Source organism: Argopecten irradians, chromosome 12, assembly GCF_041381155.1.
Source record: "Argopecten irradians isolate NY chromosome 12, Ai_NY, whole genome shotgun sequence".
Taxonomy (NCBI): Eukaryota; Metazoa; Mollusca; class Bivalvia; order Pectinida; family Pectinidae; genus Argopecten; species Argopecten irradians.
This window is the reverse complement of record NC_091145.1, coordinates 12758751-12774602: the sequence shown is the minus strand read 5'-3', so window position 1 is coordinate 12774602 and position 15852 is coordinate 12758751. Positions and strand designations below refer to the sequence as shown.

Genomic DNA, 15852 nt, shown 5'->3' with positions numbered 1-15852 from the left:
GAGATCGAAAAATGTACCTAAAACGGCTTTAATTCGGAGTGAGATTAACGTAATACATGTATAACAAGGACGTATATATCTCCTTGAAGTATAAGTAGGGAAGCGCAGAAAAATTGTTAACAACACTTTGTTCTAGATCTACAACTGGAATGGAGGAAATTTAATGTCCACATCATCTGCCGCCATCTCATGTACCACCTAGAGACCAATAACATACTTACCAACCTCAATCACGGCTTCAGGAGTGGGTATTCATGTGAATCACAACTCATCGTCACCATGGAAGACCTACTGCACTCGCACGATAATAATACGCAAACAGACTGTGCCATCCTTGATTTTTCCAAAGTGTTCGACACCGTTCCACACAAGAAACTGCTACACAAACTGACATCTTATGGAATAGATGGGCCAATCCACTCATGGCTATCCCACTTTCTAACTGCAAGATCTATGCAAGTAGTCCTTGAAGGAGTCCAATCCAAATCAGTGCCTGTGGACTCGGGGGTCCCCCAGGGTACGGTACTAGGACCAATATTGTTCCTATGTCATATCAACGACCTCCCTGATTGTGTCCAATCACAAACCCGCCTGTTTGCAGACGACTGCCTCCTTTATAGGAAGATAAGATCGCACAACGACCATGTAATTTTACAACAAGACCTTAAACACCTGGAAACCTGGGCTAACACATGGGGTATGAAGTTTAACGCTAAGAAATGCTACATCCTAAGTATTAAACAAAAGACCACTCACTTCTACAACTTGGACAATACCACCCTCCAACAGGTGCGATCAAATCCATACTTAGGTATTACCATCTCTGAGGACATGAAATGGCACCAACATATAACCAACATATCCAAAAGAGCAAACTCCACCCTCGGCTTCATAAGAAGGAACCTACGCAGCTGTCCACAATCTAGTAGGCGTAGCGCATATGTTGGACTAGTAAGACCAATATTAGAGTACGGATCAATAGTATGGGACCCATATTACCAAAATGACATCAATACCCTAGAGCGTATACAGCACCGTGCAGCGAGATTCATCACGGGAGACTATAGATCCAACAACACAGGCTGTGTAACAACAATGCTAAACAATCTGGACCTACCACCATTAGAGGTCAGACGTCGACACAACAGACTCGTATATCTATACAGGGTCGTGGAGGGGTTAGTGCCAGCTATAACTCCATCAGATTACCTTATACCAAAAAAACAGGGAAGACAAATTACTGCTAAGAACCTATGTGACTTTAATTCCATCAACATCGTTCACAGATCAATATGTAACAACGACAGAGGCTTCAGAGTTAAATCGCCAAAGACTGACCAATACAAGAACTCATTCTTCACTAGAACTATACTAGATTGGAACCACCTGGATAATAGTGTAGTTCATTGCAGCAGTATCGAGGCATTCAGATCAGCACTCGAAACGCGCTACTAACCAATTCTGCGCTCTCTCTCACCCGCCGCAAAATTACCAGTACTGGGATATAGCGGCGTAACAGATACAGATACAGATACAGAAACCACGGCTTGCTAGAACCAGGAATTTCCGACCCCTTCCGAACAGCTATACATGTACATAACCGGATCCCGGATATGTATATATCTGTATATTACGCGATGCTTCATCGATGATTGGGCTATATATAGCCATACCTGGTCGCTGATGATCAGACATCCCGTGCCTTCATTTTGTATCAAGAGTGTTAATAAAACTGTACAGTTCAAATTCTGATACTGACCACTGTCTGTCACTGTTTGTATACAAACATATCACCTGTACGTTCTCTACCTATCGGCCTATAAATAACTTACCCTATACTCTCGGTGGAAGCCATTCCCCGCCGGATCGTCTTCGTCTGTGAGTTCATCCACATGTTTTATAAACTTTGTCAAGTCTGCCTGTAGCTGGGACAGTCTGTCCATCGTGTTAATAAAGTGTTACACTAACTACAAAACTTCACGACATTTTACTCTCTATAAGGAAGTAAGTCCGTGGTCACGTGACTCTATCTTTTGTGTTCCTGTTTGTCGCGGTACGGTGTATGTGTGTGTGTGTAATTTTAAACTAGCTACCGTATGTACATATACATATGATATATATATGTACAATATTGTATTGCCCTTCCGGTATACAATGTATATGCTGACATGCGTTTTTCTATTTATAGCGGAATCGTGACTTTAAAAGTCTTCATGCAGCGTTCGAAATTAACGCCTGTCCGTCTGCCCATGGGCAGACACGTTTTACCATATATGTAGCTGGTCCTTTGACCGGGAACTTTTGGTCCGGATAGAGGATATACATAACAAAAATTACAGTAGATTTGAGGAAAGGTTTTCTGGTTTTCAGTCAACTTTGTTGAGAGCCTTTGATACTGATCCAGATATGCAGATATATTATTTTTAGTAAAATTATTACTTTGCTATAATTTACTTTTTATTCAGGTTTTTCATCAATACATGTACAATATACAATGTATGAAAATGCTTGCACTCATCTTTCATACATTTGCACCCACTTAAAGATATTGATTTTTTATATTCTTTCAAAAAGTATTTTACATGGTAATCAAATACATTACTAACACACATAAACACATATATATATCTACTATTTATTCCTAAAAGGTTGCATATTGCGTTTAGTTTATATTAGCATATATTAGTTTAAAGTTATTGAAGATTATGTATTTTATTATGATTTCAAAGTGTGAAAACTATAATACATACAATTATTACAAATAATTTAAATAAAATACCAAATGCAAGCATTTATAATTAAGTAAATTTGATGTTACCAATATAATGTATTGACTTTATGGAAAGAAAGAGGTTGGTAGAAAGAGAAAAAGAAGACAGAAAAAGAGAGAGAGAGAGCAGCTGGTAAAAGAGAGACAGTAGATTAGTTAAGTATGTTTATTTGAAGTGCGATGGCAGAGCTATGAATACTTGCAAATTTAGTAAAATTACTTTGCTAGTAATTATATAAACTACATGAATGAATTGTGACTTCGTAAGGACCAGTACTTTTCAGTCAGGACCGGTAACTTTTAGGGTAAACCGGCCTTAGTACCAGCAGGAAAAAATCCTAAAGGGAGAACACTGTCTTCATGTCTAAAACTAGCTGCAATATTGTAGCTCAAAAGACTTAGACAAATAATGATGTCGTCTAAAAGCTACAATTCAGGGGCGTAGGAAGCGGGGAGGGGAGAGGGGGCAGGGTTGGGGCAATACCCCGGACGGGGGGACAAACATGTCTTTTGGTCCCCCCCCCCCCATTTTCGCCGAGTGAAATGTTCTAAAGTGCGCATTTGAAAGAAAAAAGGGTCCTCCTGCACATTTTTGTACTTCATTTTAGAAAATTATCTACTGCGCGACGCGTTTCCGAAAACGTTTAAACACGTAATATTCAAACCTTTGATAATGAAAATTCAATACACACGAACTAGAATAAAAATGTTCAATCAAGGGATACTATTTCAAAAAATGCTTCTTAACATATTAATTTGTTTATATGTCTTAGCAAGACAATCAATTCATCATTATTTTGAGTTACACATTAAATCGAAAAATTAACGTGTTAAGAACGCTTAAAAATCATAAAAATATACACAATCGTAATATTTTTCTCTCGGGGGGGGGGGGGGGGGGGGGGGGGGGGGGGGGGGACCCCCACGAATACCTAAATCTCGCGCCTGCGGCGCTCGCATATTCAACAAAATGCATCGTAAAACTCATTTTAGCCATTCTAAATCGTAAAATCTTTTTATTGGGGGAGAACCCAGGACCTCCCAAACAACAAAATCTCACGCCTTCGGTGCTCGTAAATTCATCAAAATTCATCGTAAAACTCATATCAGCCATTCTATTTCGAAATTTTTTTCCCGGGGAGACCCCCGAACCCCCAAAACACCAAAATCTCGCGCCTTCGGCGCTCTCAAATCCAACAAAATGCATCGTAAAACTCATCTCTGCCATTCTAAATCGTACATTTTCCCCGCGGAGACCCCCGGGTTCCCCAAACACCAAATTTTTTTTAGTTAGCGACGCCAATGTCTAAAGATGTGTATAAGGATTATATGTAATGATATTCGAAAAAAAAATATATATCAAGTATCTCCAGTGGGTGCGGGGAGCGTGAGGCGGGGGGTGTTACATAATATTGAGGACCTTTGCCCCCCCCCCCCCCCACTACGTTTCATCTTCTTACGCCACTGCAATTGGTGCCTATTACTTCTAATGGAGCAAACAAATGTTTGTGCAAACCATTATTAAAACATCTGTATGCAATTTATCTTACTTGTTTTATATCACTTACCTACTAGGCAATAAAACTGAACCGTATAAAATATCAAATTCACAGCGAGACATGCATTATATTTTTTTCACATATAAATATGATGGTTTCTACGAAGGAAATTATACGGCAAGTCTACAAATAATGAATTTGACGTCTTATGAGTGGTTAAGTAGATATTAAGAATGGTCACTATGTTTCTTTTGGACAAAAATGAAAAAAATTTTGGAAATATACAACAAAGTAGAGAAAATTGTGCCCGAGTGATTTTCCGAGGCAGTGCTCCACTACGACACATAATATATATATATATAGGGACCATTTCGTACCCGGCCGAAAGGTATAGTAGGCCGGGTACGTATATTCGTTCTAGTCTACTAGTTGTCACACCGGACTGGACCTAGTGCACTACTATTTTATTTAAGATAAGATAAGATTTATTCTGGTTCAGGACAATCATGAGTCCTCTATACCAGACTCGTATAGATACATATTACATACGTCATAAATGCATTTATAATCTGTAGACATCATACCAAATTGTGGTATTATGATATTGTTGCTTCGTAATTGACAAAAAAGTATTATTTGTAGTATAAAAGAACATTGAAATGCACTACAAGTTAAATGCAGTGCACTAGGAGTGTAACATACGGAAACTTCCGCACGTTTTGTCAAGAAGTAAAGATGACGTAAGAAAATGTTGAAGTTGAACTTTGGAATTTAATGATGATAACTTTGACTTGACGGATGGCTATTCTGGAGTGTCCAGAATATAGCTGTTGTGTTCCGTACAAAGTCGGAGACCTAACTGCTTTACAAATAAAATATTTCATGCTTAAATAATGTACATACAATAAAATTACAGAATTATGATTGACAGATATCGCTCATTGGCAGATTAATCAGCCGTGGTCAGTGTCCTTTAGGCAATTAGGATGGCCGTGACATTAATCCGGTTACGTAATAGAATAGAACTTAATTGCCAGAGGATATACACAGTTATCACACATAAGGATTTTATCTCAAATGTCACAAACGTAAATATGATCAAGAATATAACCTTAGGAATGTCAAATTACACACAATAGTATTAACTGATAATTGATGTTAAAATTTAGCAACTATTAACGCAAGTTCAAAGCACTTTAAAATTTATCACAAAATTCTTTGTGATAAGTGCATGCTACATGTATGTAGTAGAAGTGTAGACTTTAAAGATGCTCCACCGCTGACAAATGGTATATTTTCACTATCAAAAACAGGATCAGACGATTTAACATTTTCTTCAGTTACAAAAGTTACTTACTTTACACCATTACCATCGTTGAAAACTTTGAGCTTCTAATTTTACTTCAAGTTTAAAGATGCTCCACCGCCGACAGAGCATAAATGACATTCATCATTTGAACAATAATTAGTGTTTAATCGTGTATACATAAGTCTAATTAACACAAAAAATAATATTAAATAATTTATTTTGCCTTTGGGTCATGAGCAATCAGTACTTCATTCCATATAGGATATAATGCCACGGAATTTTTTCGGGATTGCGTATTGATTTGGAAAAAAAATCCCTTGAAAAACCACTATAATGTTACATTTAAACATACTTCATTTCATCACACAGAGTATAAAACTAATTATAAGTATTGATGTCACTATTTTTTTAATTTTATCGGGTTATGAAAAAAAAATTGTTTGCAGACTTTTGTAAGAATCCGCTACCGCTACGCGGATTCACACAGTTTGCAAACATTTTTTTTCATACCACGATAAAATTAAAAAAAAATAGTCACATCAATTAAGCATTGAAGTCACTATTTTTTTTTAATTTCATCGGGGTATGAAAGAAATTTTGTTTGCAAACTGTGTGAATCCGCGTAGCGGATTCTCACATAAGTCTGCAAACAAAATTTATTTCGTACCCCGGTGAAATTAAAAAATAGTGACTTCAATGCTTATAATTAATTTTCCAGGCTACTTTATAAAATGAAATACGTATACACGAACGATTCCATTGAATTTTTCCAAGGGATTATTTTTTTCCAAATCAATACGCAACGTCAATGTTTCTATTGTGACGTCACGATAACGTCGGGTTTCCGCGCCATTCTGGGATATTTTTTTTCATCGTGGAATGAGAAAAATGAATAGGCCAATCAGAAAGCCAGAAACAACGAGTAAATTAATTATTGCTTATTTAAACACCAATTATTGTTCAAATTATCAATATAATTTATGCTCTGTCGGCGGTGGAGCATCTTTAACGATGTGGTAACTCCAGTGTGGTGTACGTAACATTGAGATGTTATAGTATAAGGAGTGGGTCATAAATGGTCTAGCTAGTTTCTCTAAGTGAAACGGCAGCCGGTCGGGGTCTTCAATGCAACAGTCCAGCATGGCACAACAGTTGTTTTTGAATTTTCAAATAAATTTTTCATGTTTCATATCTGATTTGCCACAACTAGGTGGCGGAAATAAAAGCGCTGGGTATGATGCGTATCACATTTAATACCCATTAATTATTTATATGTAAAATCCAAATTATTGATATGGTTGACTGGTGTGCTGTAGTCCCTGCTAACGTCGTTATGGGAACAATCTTGATCTGTGACGTGTAGAGCAATAGCATTGCGTGACTTACGTCTCAAATATTAAACTGCTGAGTCATGTTCGGTTATCATGTTCTATAACTAAATTTATAAAGTCTAGGTTATCATAAAAAGTGAGGTGATTCAGCTCAAATCCCACAAGGGTAGCCTTTTTGAAAAAAAAATCCATTCTGCACTGAAAACTGCTGAAAATTCTTAACTTTTATATAGTATTTATCAAAATTGATATTTGAACCTAAATTTTAATCTGGTTTTTGTAATATGATTCTTGTAACCTAGATAATTGATGTTCAGAAAAATGTGTACTTTTGTAATTCATTATTAACCAGTCAGCCAAAAATCCTGACAAATCTCGACCTGGAATCAATTTTCTTTACACAGGAGACATTCCGACGGGTTATACGTTATTTAGGTGATTGTTCTACCCAGAGGCCATTTTGAATGCCAATTTTGATTGAGTTTGTAGTTTCCTAAATCTTTTTTCCTTATCTATATTTTTCGCCAAAAGTGACAACACGTATAATTCAATTTGCCTGTAACAAGCATTTTCACTGGCTTAAATATTTACCATATCAGCCCATGAAGGAAAAATGGCGTCTCCGTTTGTAATGTCGCTTCTGATTGGGAGATATAATGGCGTAATGATTTCACAGAAAAAAAGGAGTTACAAAATGAAAAAGTAAATTGAATTCAAAGAATTAATTTGAATAGATTTCTTATGTTATGGGGATATAACACAAAAATCTGAGTGTACTCTTATCATAAACCGCTTACAAAGTGTATTCATAATTTTGTGTTATATCTCCATACATCTGTAACATAAAATATCTATTCAAGGTAATCCTTTATTAGGCATTTTAATGAGAAAGCTCACATGGTATATAAGTACATGTATAGGACAAAATACATAGATGGAATCAAACACAACGCCATGCATGATTATGAACGTGAAAACGTAACATATGAGCTTTAGACTAGATAACTTTTGGAGAAGAAACTGAATTATCACATGTGCATCTTTCACATTGGCTGCTTACATGATCCAGGCATGATAACATTGGGACTGAAGTAGAACTATGCTGACGGCAGAAAATACTAATTAATATGGAAATCCGTACCAAGGAGATTCAGACATAATGTCCTTGTGACTGACGTAGAACTGTGCTTACATCAGGAATTGCTAGTTATATAACATTATGTAATCATATAATAACGTAAATTATAATTAGATGATTAGATAGTTTGTGATGTCCGCCTATATGACATTCTGATTTATTGTATCCGTGACATTTATCTGATCAGTGTTATTACATAATCTAGTAAACTGTTGGCTCATTAACTTCAATGACCAATTATTTAGATTAAAACCATAATCCCAACAAGTGATTTAAGACAGCATGTTTCACCAATAAAATGTTAACACATACCAGAATATAAGACTCTTTCATTCTACCCGAGGGTCACAGAATGTAGTAAGACCCGAGGCTTGCCGAAGGTTTTGCAACATTTTGTGATCTCGAGGGTAGAATATCACTATCCTTCATATCCACTTATGAAAAAGTATTTTTCTTTCATACCTCGACGTTTTATTGCAATTTTACAACTATAATATCCCGCAATTTTTAAATTAATTCGTAGAAATCCACGACTGAAAGTCAATTTTCCATCCATGAAAAAATACGTGATATTTTCAACACAAATTCCGTTGTTTGCATCTTTTATTGTAAAACCAGTCAAGTTTGTAAAAAAATGTTAAAATCTACCGAGGAAATAGAAATTTTATTGACGCCGTGAAGTGGGTAGCCATGCAATACAGCCTCAGGCGACATGGGTGTATTGCCCTAGACCAGCCAGTATTACACCCGTATGAACGAAATATACATACACAGATATTGGAAACTCTTTTTTATATTTGCTCACAGCAGAGAGACCTCTGGTTTATAGGCAATTTCCGATGAATGTGATTTAATATGATATTTGAAAGCATGAAAATAGGCAATTTTACCTGTTTTCATTTCGAAAATAGGACATTCAAAACAGAACGTGTGTTTGTTAATTAGTATATAAGTTAAAATATTTTTTCTTTCCAAAATCGTACTAAAACCATCTGAAATTTACTGAACTTGTGTAACCAATCAAAGTTATTCTCCTGTATTTAACTTTTTTCGAGTACATCTAAAACTCCTACACACACACAGAAGTTAATCTGCCTATCGGAAAACTGGTGGAGTTGCCAATCTCTCTAAGATATATTTCTGCATATGCACACATGGTAGATCATAAATGGTATAAAGGCACCTGCCACACGAACCAGTGAAATCGGGAAATCTACAAAAAAAATCAATTAGTACTGAATTGCCCTTCTTTTGTTCATACCTTTACATCAGAGTGTTTGAAACTATTAAAATAATCTTAGATAAAAATAGATAAGATCCAAAATTGAGTTGCTTTATTATCATAGAATGGGAATTGATGATACCATTTCTACATAGGACATATCTGAATAGTTCATATGAGATGATAAACCCACTGGAGCACGAGTTTACGTACATTTTACAGACGGCTCCTTTGGGTTTATCATCTCATAAACTGTACAAAGTAAGAGGTTAATCTTTATATTTACACTATTTTCTGTGAACAATAAAATTACCAAGAACGACAGATACAATCATTTACCGTGTGTAATTTGCTATGTAAATTATACTGCCTTCATGTTTGTCTAAGCACAAGAGTCATTCAGAAAAAGCGCGGCGTTGACTGCAGCTTAATGCCACCCTTTTCTCCATGACATCACAAAAACATTTCAGTTATTTTATTCAGGTTAAATAGTAGTAACACATTTAAAAAATAAATCTGTTTTATTGTATGTCTCCGATTGTTTCGCACATGTGTTATTTGTATTGACACGTGATTTTGTGGAATGTTAAAAGAAGTCCGCCAATGTTTACAATCGGGTCACGTTCTGCACTTAAGTTACTGGGAAATAAACCGATCTGCCCCAACTAAGTTTATCGATACAGAAACAATAGCAATTGTAAATATTATGATTTAACAATCTTGATACTTGCTGCCATCCAAAGTCGCTAGCCAAAGGCATTCAGTGCGATACTCTTCCTGAAACCCCGGGCTTATCTCAGAATAAAATTGAAGACTCAATTATTACTTTAATATTCCGATTGGATGCGGTTAGTTTATTTTGGTCAATGAAAACGCGTTTTAATATATACATATCAACAAAACTTAACCGATGTTATCGCGATGGCCATTGAGGCATGCCATATCTGTCAATAGCGAAGTTATATTTACATGTACCATTTAGTCAATTATAATTTGATATTTATCAATTAAATGTTTACGACTAGCGAAATGAAGTACTGGTATACGTTGCTCTACAAACAGATAGGAAAAGTAAAGTATTTGGTTTCTATTTCACATAGTTAAAAAATGCATAGGAAGACTTCGAACTTAAGACGAAATTGGCCACTGAAGCATGAAACAAACACTATCGGAACAAATAACTGACAAAAACGGTCAATCTTTGGTAATATGAATCAATTTCGAACAACATGGTTTTCAAAGTATATGGCCATTTTATAAATCCGTGGATTACTAAAACGAGCTTTTTAAGTGGCTGCTCATTACGTACACGAACAAGGCGCAACTATGGTTATCCAGCATTTAGCACTTTCCAGGAATTTCATTTTTAAAGTTAGATCCGCTCAGGGTTTCAGGAAAGGGTATTATACTGAATATTTTGGGGCCGCGTTGAGCGAGTGGTTCAGATGTCTCAACATGTTACCACAGGCCCTCCACCTCTGAGTCACGAGTTTAAATTCTATGTGGTGCAGTTGCCAGGTATTGGCCGCTGGTCGATGGTTTTTCTCCGGGGACTCCGGCTTTCGTGTACCAACAAACCTGGCACGTCCTAACATGACAGGACGTTTAACTAATAAAACCAATTTAAACATAATGAATATCATTAACAACAAAGTTGGCTGCCATTCTACATGTATCTGCTTTTAAATATTTTCTAGTAAAGTGATGATGTTATGAGGGAAACGGGCAATGTAGTAGGTTTATAATTTACGATGGCCCATAGCAGCCGACATGGCAACTGCTTAACTAGACTGTAGTTTGTAGCGAGTTTGACGCTGATTAAATGACCTTTGAAACTATAACGATATTTTACGACAATGTTTTTAGTAAAAGCATTAGTAAGTGACGAACAAAAAGGGTTTAAACACTGAAGCAGTCTTTGGCTAATGTTGACGTTGGAATAAAAGTTTGCTTATTCATCTTTAAAAATATCGGGTAGTATGTGGAAATTTGGGTTTTCCCTAGGTAGGACCATATAATGAGAAATTTAGGTGATTTGAACGCCAGCATTAAATTAGGATGTGAATTTAGTTTCCCTCCCAGACTGGCTTCCAGTCTTTAGAATATTGAGAAAAAGATTATTTTGTCTCTTTTACGTGCCTGATTAACTTTCAAACAAGGGGATGATAATCTAGTGAAGAGGAACTCTGCCGAAAAAGTCTTATCAACAACTTAGGATCTGGTGGCTAGTCTACTTCCCTCCCTACAAGCTATTATTTGGTTCCCCCTTCTAGGGCTGTAGCCCCGCCCTATCCGGCTCTGACAATTATTAATGTATTTGATTTAGCGTACAATAACTTGTTACCATCTATGGATATGTTGTTTATAAATAACTGTAATCACCTTTGTCTTGGTAAAGAGTTGTAACATATCGTTTTGGTTTCAAATGTCATTTAATCAGCACAACTGTACAGCGTCAAACTCGGCTAGAAATCGGTGTAGAATGTCAATTGTCTCAAAAGCCAGACTCTCGCCAATACGCTGATATGTGCCATGTGTAAGGGTGACAAAACAATTACTCTAGTAAAGCAGTTCTCAAAAGAGTAATATGACAAAAATGTTGCAAGTGTTTTTACTAAACCAGTTGCCATGACAATCACCACAAATGTGAGTCCAGCTACAGTTAGGAAAGCAGTTGCCATGTCGGCTGATATGGGCCATCGTAATAATTCCCTTACATAGTGACATACTACTTTACTGTGTGTTCTCTAGATTTAAAAGAATATTATACATAAAACTAACCCAAGTGACATCTGATCATTTAATATGTTATATGAGCTGTAACAGAAATGACATCAAAATAAGAAAAAATCGTTTCTACGGTCCAAGTCGATTTCCTTGCTATTCTCAATCATGCGCACGTTAAGACTTGATTTCAGACGAGGTCATAAATGAGGTGAGAGCGTCAAAGTTATATCAGATTCCAAAAGACTGAATTGCTGTCTGAAAATTCGAAATCTGACATATCGAAAGTTACTCCAGGTCCCATGTAAAAGAACAATTTAAGGATTAAATTCACTTTCTTCAAGCTTTCTGTGGCACCGCAAATGTTTTTGTCAACATCCTCATATTGTTCAAAGGTGCAACGCTCAAATTCTTTCATTATTCTATAAAAAAGCAAACATATTTCAAAATGATGGCCAGACAAATATTATTACTGTACACGCGGTTATTTTCACAGACCAAAAATTTCGCGATTTGATCTAAAAACGAGAAAATCATATGTTAGCGATTTAAAATTTTGTCGATATGTATTTTAAAGGTAGACGCCACTCAACCATTTCTCATTATTCTCGCACGATCCTCGCAATGTTCCGCGAAATCGCGAAAATATCATCCCGCGAAAATAACCGGCTATACGGTATTATCTTGGTTTTCGTAGCCTTTTTCATTTTGATTTTTAAAATAAAATAAATTATGAATTAAAGTTTATCACAAATAAGGTTTGTAAACGTGTGTGATGAGTCATACACGCTGTGACGAAGCACACATTTTTCAGTTCTTTGCTGTAAAATTTGTTGCCCATGGTTATGTCTGCTTGTTACATATTTATATATAACTTATTTTGTTCATTTCAATTTGTTTTGATGCATATGTAACTTCTAGTATGAACAGCTTAACGATTTTCCAATATACACTATCATAAACACTCAGTGTTTATTATTACTCACAAATCTTTAAATAAAATATGAACTACTTTTAATGGGCGTACCTCTTATAGACCTTGGAATCGGCTATCAGATCTTCTTTCCATTCAATGTTCTTAAAAGAATCACTGCAATTTCTATAAATACGACGTCTCTCTTTCAAGCAAGCATGTTGTAACACTTTTGATGTTGTGACAAAGCCAGACAGCACTGTATTTAAACATAAAAAAATAAACAAAAGGAAATGATTATCATTATATCAATGTAATCACTCTCGCTTGTAAACTCGCAAATGATTATTTATACTTATACAATGGGAATAAATAAAGGATTTTAAATGAGTGTTCATTTCATATGAGATTTTATGAAACGAGTCTAAGTAGTTTTTATTTTTGCAGCCTAGGCTTTTTTCTGAAGTCATATTATTGTTTTTGTCTAAACGTCAAATGACTTTCCAGTCAATGTAAATCGCTTCAGGTCATATTCCACAAGTGACATATGCAAAAAATATTACATGGACAAACTCACTAGATTATGTGATAAAAAAACCTTTTTCAAATAAGTCAATATTACACTATTACATGTAGCTTGATTGGTACAAAACGCTTAAGTAAAACCAAGTTACCAAGTAACGGCAATTACAAATGCATATAACTCAATCTAAAAACGTTTTACTAAAAGACAAACAATAATATGATAAAGACAACAATAAACAATTAGACTTGTCTGGTAATAATGAAGCATGATTGTACTGTTGCTTACATTGAGAAACAATTGGATTTTTTTGGTAATATTTCAGCATTATTTTACTCTTACTTACATTGAGACACAATTAGACATGTCTGGTAATAATTGAGCATTATTGCACTCTTATTTACATTGAGAAACAATTAGACTTGTCTGGTAATAATTGAGCATTATTGCACTCTTATTTACATTGAGAAACAATTACACTTGTCTGGTAATAATTGAGCATTATTGCACTCTTATTTACATTGAGAAACAATTACACTTGTCTTGTAATAATTGAGCATTATTGCACTCTTATTTACATTGAGAAACAATTACACTTGTCTGGTAATAATTGAGCATTATTGCACTCTTACTTACACTGGTCCAGAAATGGTGTTATTTCACCATCGTGGGTACATATTCCCCCAAGCACTTGCAGGATATCCCTGATTTCCCACTTGTTCGGACACCGATCCGTGATTATTGGAACAGACAGGATTTCTTCACCAATTGAACTAAAAAGTGCAAACTTCATACTATACCCCTTGTGATACTGCGGCAAAGCTCTATTCATTCTCTTTAAATGAAAATATTTGTAACAGATACATTTTTCTTTGAATTTAAGTACTAAGTTTTGTGTTATGGATAATATACTTTACTTTTCTAGAGGTGAGTAACAGGGTTTTACTTTTTGATCTAGTTACTTTGATTAATATTCTATTCCATAAAACTATGTAACATTCTCAAATATAGTACTTTTGTGACCAAAAGTATGTTACTGAATTTTTATTAAAAGCCTTGGAACAAAAATGACCAAACTCTGAGGCCTATATTTAAGAATGTAATTTATTAAAGAAATAATACACCCCTTTCATAATGTTATACACCAAATTTAGTATGTTACCGATCGGGAATAAGTATAAGTACTAAGTATATACGTTACATATAACAATATTACCATCACAGTAATTGTTATATTAATCAAACTATTAGCCACTGGACGACAAAATAGATAGATACATTGATCACATCGTTTTCTAGGACTAGAAATTGTTTTATTTTGACTTGTTTTCGATTTGTTCCTTTTTATATAAGATATTTTGATGAATGAGAAGTATTATTATTCTTAATAATATATATATAACATAAACAAGTAAAAGTTGAACATGAGAATCACATTCATTAATAAATAATTTTCTAAAAATGAAATCAATAGACGGGAATAGAATTGATGAATAGGCTTATCCTATCAGGTTGCTGATTTTACACATGCGAGAAAATAATGAATAATAGAATTGGCTCGCCAAAATAAAGGTTATAATATAAATAAACTAATAATATTAGTTAACTACGAGTTAATTCGAATGAACTCACCGACATGCTGTTGTACAGAATTCTCGTAAAATGTCTGACGAAATTTCCTTGTTCAACATGATCAAATATCCTCGATAAACACTGTGAAAGGACTTTTCTTGTACAAGATCCATTAGCTCTCTGTATGAACAATTAAATTCGATCTCTTCCATTTGGTGGAGAAGTTGCAGCTCAGACTGGAAATGACTTTCCTGATACTGTTCAGGGTTAGACCAAAACATCCGTTGTGGGAATGGCGCATCATCGATCCCAGACTCTTGCCATGATATCTTTTCTGATTCTGTTACTGTGTCCTTCCAGCTACCATGCAGACTTGAAAATAAAAAAGCCTGCCTCGGCTGATGCAACAACTATTGCAATAGTAGCCAACGCTGTAAAGAGAAAACATCTAAAATGACAAAAACGTTAAAACCGAAACAAAAAATTAAATGAAATGATTAAATATGAAATAACAAAATCCTGCCGCGATTTTAAGCATTGATGACAAAATTCAACAACCATACCTAACATTTTCTAACAAACGTCTGTAACAATCAACGCAAAAATCGAATATGTGTTAGAACTTGTCTGACGTTTATTTAAGAATTACAATGCCCACGGTTACATTGTTTAGCGATGACAAATTGTTATATCATGACAATAAAAATATTTAAAAATGGCTCATCAAAATGATTTATTCTGGATATAATTTCAACGCTTTTACATAATATGGGAAACATATTTTTGAGATACCATTTGCATGATAATGCCATAAAGTTAATAAGCACAGTTTAGTGTACAAAGCCTATTTT

The 15852-nt window shown here is 35.0% G+C and overlaps 2 protein-coding genes across 2 annotated transcripts in view; both read right to left on the bottom strand.

Moving 5' to 3' along the window:
- Positions 1-2038, bottom strand: part of LOC138336465 (tyrosine-protein phosphatase non-receptor type 22-like) — a 32721-nt gene extending 30683 nt beyond the window's left edge. Inside the window, 1 exon segment of the mRNA XM_069285970.1 lies at positions 1833-2038. Coding sequence (XP_069142071.1) covers positions 1833-1943 — 111 coding nt within the window. The 5' untranslated portion in view covers positions 1944-2038.
- A 10017-nt stretch (positions 2039-12055) lies between these two features.
- On the bottom strand, positions 12056-15619 carry LOC138336491 (uncharacterized). The gene is made up of 5 exons (XM_069285989.1): positions 15565-15619; positions 15062-15432; positions 14066-14202; positions 13021-13165; positions 12056-12415 (listed from the first exon to the last, which is right to left on the bottom strand). Exons 2-5 carry the CDS (start codon positions 15280-15282, stop codon positions 12220-12222), a joined length of 699 nt encoding a protein of 232 aa, XP_069142090.1. The 5' UTR covers positions 15283-15432; positions 15565-15619; the 3' UTR covers positions 12056-12219.
- Between the last annotated feature and the right edge of the window lie 233 nt (positions 15620-15852).

Coding starts and splice junctions, on each gene's coding strand:
- LOC138336491 (XM_069285989.1), bottom strand. CDS start 15,282: ATGTTTTGGTCTAACCCTGAACAGTATCAGGAAAGTCATTTCCAGTCT. Junction 13,166..14,065: donor AACACCATTTCTGGACCAGT/GTAAGTAAGAGT, acceptor GTTTAAATACAG/TGCTGTCTGGCTTTGTCACA. Junction 12,416..13,020: donor GATTCCAAGGTCTATAAGAG/GTACGCCCATTA, acceptor GCTTTTTTATAG/AATAATGAAAGAATTTGAGC.